Below are 6,667 nucleotides of genomic sequence, written 5' to 3'. Positions count from 1 at the left end.
GTACTTACATAGTTCTCTGGTGCATCTCGTACTACGTTTTCATACAGCAGTTGCAAAAAGCACCTCGCTGCGCATCTTCGGCTTTGACAACCAACTCCAATAGTCTTGCTTCCACTGATTTTCTAAAGAAGGTAACATTTCACTCTCTCCAGCACCTCTGCTGGCAAGCTGTTGGATACTGTTATCTCCAGCACCCACTGGTGGTCTCTGTGGCTAGAAGGCTAGAAGGGCAGGTGGGACAATCCAACCTCAAAGAAGCTGCCCCTCCTCCTCCAGAAACCTCGGCAAAAAGACTCGCTAGCTAGACGGTAGGAAAAGCTAAGCTTCTCCAGCCGGCAGGCTTCCTACCAGCCCGCACAACGGAACACAGAATTATCCCCTTCCCACCGCTCTTCCTGACTCTCCCACTGAACCCCTTCACGGGCACACGTACCTTGCTGAGCCCAGCAGTTATTATATGACAGTGCTGTGAACACCTAAAGCTGGACAAGGAGAGCAACTCTGCCTTTTCACAGTCCTCGCCATCATGCAGCAGGTTCACAGCAAAACCCATCTCTCGCCTTGTTGACCTCTAGGAAAGCACACACTTGGCAGCCCTTGTTCTTCTGCTCTCGCATTTCCTGGCTAAACCCTTCCCTCTTGCACTGCTCTACGGTATCCGGGTTCTTGAAGGCCTGTACGCTTCTCTGACGCCGTCACAAGTCTTACACCACCTGCAAAAGCACAAGCACCTTCTTACCGTCTTTATCGCTAGAAAGAGACGCTCCAGCTCAGGACCTGACTCCTCGGCGCATTCTTCTTCAACAAAGCAATAAAGCCAACAGCAGGGACTGGACCTGGGAAGCTGGCCTAATGCTCCTGAAGGAGCTCGAGCTTCTTGATGTACTGTTTGAGATTTTGGCATGAGGGTGCAAGCTGGTTGAATGCCGTTCTCGAGTCTGAAAAGGGCTCTGCCTGTCCGTTTAGACAGTCACATCGCTCCTTGGCAAAGCAATTTGCTACAAAAACGACATCAGCCTCCCACAGTTCTGAGCGGTTTGGAACTTCCCCATGTGAACAAAGCACCTGCCTGCTTCTGTTCCTCCTTTTCTCTGCTTTGAGGCCGAGACTGTCACAATGGGAGGGAGGGTTAACGGCAAACTTTCTTCATTACTTTTCGACCTCTGGGTAATGCCTTGGTCACCGAAAGAACAAGTTTTCCTTCTTGGTTGCATGTTTTGCTGGGCCAAAGAAAAAGTTGAAGGCCGGAATCGTGAATCCCTCAAGATGGAAGCATCTCTGGGGAAGGACCCAACCTGAAAGACAGGATAAACCAAGTTAACTACAGAGACGACAGCAGCAAAGGACAGTCCAGAACCTACAGACTATCACAGATCCATTCTCAGAGGAATTTGCAGGTAGGAGGAAGGAGAAACACCAAATGATGTTTGTGTGAGCGACAGACGTCCGGTCTTTGCTCCCGTAAGGATGCAACGCCTGCAGCAGAAGTGAGAAGGCAAGGCCGTAACCAGGTTTTATTCCAAGACAGCTCACGTAACGGCGAAATAATTTACACAGCTCCCCTCTGGACACCAAATAATCCCAGAAAAGATTCCAGTTGCTGGCATACAATCTTGGTGCTACTGCAAAGGTGGTGCAATTTGCACTGCCCTTCAGCAGGCATGTAGACAATCTAGACAACCTAACTCTGCACATTCCTAACAACCACGAGCGCAGCTTCCAAAGACCTACCAAAACCACACCAGTTCTCATCATTCTCTGAACAAGCACCTGGGAGGATTTCGTTGCACAGACCTTCACAGGCATTTGGGAAAAAAACGTGCACGCAACGTAACAGCATGAATTCAAGCGCTAAGAAGATGCAAAAAGGTGTAAGGGTTACCGAATGTCCTCTGACTCTGCCCCGTAACAGCTCTCGCAGCGATCAGCATCCAAAGAATTTGGATCAAACACTTTTTCTTCTTCTTTCCCCAGCTCTAAGACAAAAGAGGATTCCAAGTGATGAGGGGTGTCTGGAAATGCTGTCTTGCACTCTTGTCTTGTTCTACGCACAATAACTGCTCTACGCATGAATGCAACGGGTTTGTGTTGGAAGCTGTGCATCCTGCACCCAAAGCCCACCTGAAATGGTACGCACAGAGCCTGCTGAGGTGTGAAGTAAGACCAACTAACAGAGCAGCATTTGTCATCTCCAGAACACCTTCCACAGAGAGAACGGGCTCTCTGTAAGCCTTCCTGGAGCATGGATCAGACGTTACTTGCATAAAGGCTTTGTTAAAACGTTGTCGAAAGTAGACCCAATCGGTACATTGTGACTGATACAAGACTTCTTACACAAAGCTGTAAACAGCTTTTGTGCCCAGACACTCAATTTGTAACGCCACAACCTCTGAATACAGAAAGGCTGCTAAGTGACACAGCAGTAAGGACACTATCACCACATTCCCATGACAACTGCAGAAACCCTCGTGTACCTACCGACTGTTCAGCTCTTGGCTTAGTTTAGCCTTTCAACTTCGAGAACAGAAAAGTTAAATGTGAGTGATCCAAATCAACAAATTTAGTTTACGCTGATACGTAGAACTGCACTCTCTCCCAGAAAAGCTAATAAGGAGCTCGTGTTTTGGAAAGGAAAAGTCAGGACAGTATTACTGTTAGACTGCGGCACTTTGCCAGAATTGTTTTGGGTTTGTATCGAAGTACAACGGTGAGTCACAACGTGTAAAAAACGTAGAGGAGAGGTTTATGTAGCCAAGGACCACTGACTACAACTTGTAACCGATAAATCAACTAAAAGGTATTGATCAGCTACGCGTTAACACGCACAAAGTCAATGCAGTAAGGTGCAAGTTTAGCCTTAAGGGTCGAGCCACTGGAGCCTTCCCTGGAGAGAGGCTCTTTCCTCTAACCAGGTGGTCCCATTTGTCAGCCCGCTGGGATTTACGGGTACGACCACAGCCAAGTTTTGCCAGAACAGCTGCTTGATTTCTCGCCGTAAAAGACCATGAACTCAGCACCTTTATCCCTGAAATGCATCCATGAGTCCTTGTCATCATTTCAGAGGGACTAGGCAAAGATTTGCCTCGCAAAAGTAGCGCGTATAATAGGAGTTTGATCCGCCAGTTTAATAGATTTGGGTACTACAAACTCTTCAAGAGTTTATGGTGTTTAAATGCTCTTCAGCTGTCACTTGTTCCTGTGAAAGTCAACACGGACACACAGTGATGGGAAGACTACCAGAGCATCCATCCAAGAAAGGCAGAATAGCATCTTACCGTGCCTCTCGGCCTCTGGAGTCACGCCACTGCCAGCTTTATCCCAACGTTGCTTAAACAGGTTGTGCTCTACATCCAGCTGCTGCTCTCCTGCCATGTCCATGGCATCGATGCTCTCACACCTGAAACCCACGAGCAAGGAAAGTGGTCTATAAACACACATTGGTTATGGTCTGTGGCAGGCTGAGGCAGCATTCAACCAGTGAAAATACAGAACCTTTCAGCCAGGGGCATAAGAATGTGCCAAACCGGAAGAGTGCGTACGGCTGGGGCCAAGTGACGGACAGGGAATAAAACGCACGTTGCAGCACCCTAAACGACTCTTCCAAGGACGAGGTTCGGTGTACAAGGACTGTTTCCAGCTGCCACAGAAAGCGTTACCCTGAAAGGTGGATACACTCAGGGCAAAAAACCAACCCCAAACCCTTCAAAGCCCATAACCATTTTCAGGAGCTAAGCTTAAAACCGGTTGAAAGCTGCCTCCTACCTCTACCCCCCCACCCTTCCCTCTTCAACGTCAGCACATTTCCTGGTGATCCCTTTTCACAAAGAAGACTGAGAAGGTCTGTGGTCTCGGCCTGGTATCGAAGCACCATGATGCACTTGCTGCCTACGTGCTCGCTTACAAGACTGACGGCTCCTCTGCACAAAACAGGAGAGGCTTCCAGTCTCTCTGGCCTTCCCACGCCCTTTTAAATGTGAGAAGACAAAGACCAATAATATCTTGGGTGGCCAGAAAGAAGCCAGATTCGCTACATTGAGAGCCCAATGCATTACCCAAAGGAATGACTACAAGGGAACAAGAGGCAGGGAAGATTAGCGGACAGTCGGATAACGTGCACAGCAGTAATGCCCGGTAAGACTTGCACAGTCTTCCATCGCTTCATCCTGCAACTTTATTTTGAATTTGGTTCAAAGGTAATCAGTCCGATTTTCAACATTTCGGAGAAAGGCTATGGCGCGGCATTGGCATTACAGTCAGAATGTAAGTACCAAAACCACAGAAAAGCCGTCCCTTCTCAAGTACCTTCCGAAGGAGACTCTGCAGTTTGTCAACAACAATACGGCCAAATCTTGAGTCCCAAGGGAACTCTGTGCCAGCTTTTTCAGTATCACCGAGCTCTCTGACAAAGCGCACCACCGCACAGGAGTGCAAGTGGATTTCTTCTTTAGCTCCATTTATAACCTAGAAAAACAAGACTGCCCGACTGGAAGCGCTGGTTTAAGCGCCCAGCGGGCCTGGCTGGAATCCCTGCGTAACCACACGGGATCACCAGCTCCTCCCTGTCCGTGGCCCAAGCAGCAGCGCAGCGCTCGGAAGCACCAGGCACGCTGAGCCTGCCGGGCCCTCGGCAAGTACGAAAATTACCCCAGCGTTCAGAAGTCTGACTCACGAGCACAAGGCATATGTGGAAAAATAGCATCTAGATCGATCTTCGGTTGATCTCCCCTTGATTTGTCAGCGTACAATTCCGGAGGAACCTAGGAACACAGGAAAACCAGAGTCCCGTTTCACTCGGAAGCGAATGAAAAGGCCTCTTGCCCTCCGCTGCTCTGGCTCAGGAGCCGATTGTTAAGAGGTGGCATTTGCGAGACACCCGAGCTGCTGCCTCCCGCACCTTCCAGGGTAGCTAAGCGCTTGCCACTTGTCCTGCCTTTAAGAAAGGGAATCACCTGGGAACCTCCGAATTTGGGGTGGGGACGGGGGTTCCCGCGCTTGCTTTCCGTTCTTTGCAGTGCCTGCTTGGAGACGGTGGAGACAGCGCCAAGAGACCTTGAGACGCTCTCCCGCCACCGCGTTACAGGCGGCCACAAGCCAGCCTTTGCGCCCAGCGGCTTTCGGGGAGGGCAGCCCGCTCCCAGCGGCAAGGCGGCCGGCGGGGGGAGAGACAAACCCCAGACAGACCTGCGGCGGGGAAGCTGCTGCGTGGGCAGCCCGCGGGAGGCGGCGGCGGAGGCGGCGGGGGTGCGGAGGCACGGCAGGCCGCCACGGGCCGCAGGGCCGCCTCTCCGCCGGGGCTCCGCGGGCAGGAGGCAGCACCGGGGGGCCGGGCCCCCCCCGCCGCCGCTACTCACCTCCTTGGTGAGGTAGTACTGCAGCTCCGAGAAGAAAAGCAGCCCCATGATGAGCCCGCTGACAGCCCTCACTGCCGGGGAGCCGAGAACCGCCGTCAGCCCCGCCGGTCGCGGCCGCCCGCCCCGCCTCGGCCCCGCCTCGGCCCCGCCTCGGCCCCGCCTCGGCCCCGCCTCGGCCCCGCCTCGGCCCCGCCTCGGCCCCCCCTCGGCCCCGCCTCGGCCCCGCCTCGGCTCCCCCTCGGCCCCGCCTCGGCCCCGCCTCGGCTCCCCCTCGGCCCCGCCTCGGCCCCGCCCGCTCACCCAGCGCGCCCCCGCACCTCTTGACCCGAAAGTCTTCCCGGGTCTTGGGGAAGGCCCCGGCCCGCCGGGCAGCGCGGCTCGAAGCCGGCCGAGGGGGCTGGCGGGGAGCGGCTGGGGCTCCCGGTCTCCTCCGGGGCCCGAAGGGCCTCGCTGCCGCCTCGCCCTCTTCTCACCCCCCCTGCCAACGGCCCCGGGCCTCTGAAGGGCACCCGAGAGACGCCGGCTGTGCCCAGATCGGTTAGCTGGAAAGGGCTTGATACCAAGGCCAAGCTGCTGGTAGAGAGCAGTTTTCACTCGGTTCGACATCCTGCCCGTCCCATCCCTTGCCTCCGTCTTTGACAGGGGTGCGGCTTGGTACTAAGGCCCTTTGGAGAACAACCAGGCTGTCCCTCAGGCTGGCTGTGGCAGCAACAAAGCGGGAAGCAAAGCATCTCGGGAGAGCACCAGCGCTTTTTGTGCTGAAGCGTGGAAGGACGGAAGGAAGGACGGAAGGGAAGGAAGGGAATGAAGGGAAGGAAGGACGGAAGGGAAGGAAAGGAAGGAGAAAAACCCACTCTCTTGCCCCGCTGCCCTGGTTTCGGCTGGGACAGAGTTCATTTTCTTCCTAGCAGCTGGCAGAGTGCTGCGGTTGGGCTTTTAGTAGGAGAATAATATTGGTAACACGCTGATGTTTTGGCTGTTGCTAAGTGGAGTTTCCACTGGTCAAGGACTTTTCAGCTCCCCATGCTCTGCCGGGCGCACAAGGCCTGGGAGGGGGCACAGCCAGGACGGTTGATCCAAGCTGGCCAAAGGGCTATTCCACCCCGTAGGGCGTCCTGCTCAGTACAGAAACTGGGGGGACTTGGCCGGGGGGCAGCGATCGCTGCTCGGGGCCTGGCTGGGCGTCGGTGGGTGGGGGGTGAGCGGTTGCATCACTGTTTGTTTTTGTCCCCTGGGTTTTGTTCCTCTCTCCTTCTCTTGTTGTTTTCCTTCTCATTACAATTTATCACCATTATTATTATTTTGTTCCAATTATT

The 6,667-nt window shown here is 53.7% G+C and overlaps 1 protein-coding gene across 1 annotated transcript; it reads right to left on the bottom strand.

The window, feature by feature from the left end:
* Positions 1-221: 221 nt before the first annotated feature.
* LOC142417134 (endoplasmic reticulum-Golgi intermediate compartment protein 3-like) lies at positions 222-5,957 on the bottom strand. Its single transcript, XM_075517495.1, is given in 10 exon segments — positions 222-344; positions 561-673; positions 676-713; positions 1,883-1,976; positions 3,276-3,390; positions 3,623-3,627; positions 4,670-4,757; positions 5,352-5,422; positions 5,652-5,748; positions 5,838-5,957. Coding segments are annotated over 10 exon segments (864 nt in total).
* Between the last annotated feature and the right edge of the window lie 710 nt (positions 5,958-6,667).

This window comes from Mycteria americana, chromosome 14 (assembly GCF_035582795.1).
Source record: "Mycteria americana isolate JAX WOST 10 ecotype Jacksonville Zoo and Gardens chromosome 14, USCA_MyAme_1.0, whole genome shotgun sequence".
Classification (NCBI taxonomy): Eukaryota; Metazoa; Chordata; class Aves; order Ciconiiformes; family Ciconiidae; genus Mycteria; species Mycteria americana.
Note: the sequence above shows the minus strand (reverse complement) of the source record. Positions and strands in the feature narration are given on the sequence as shown.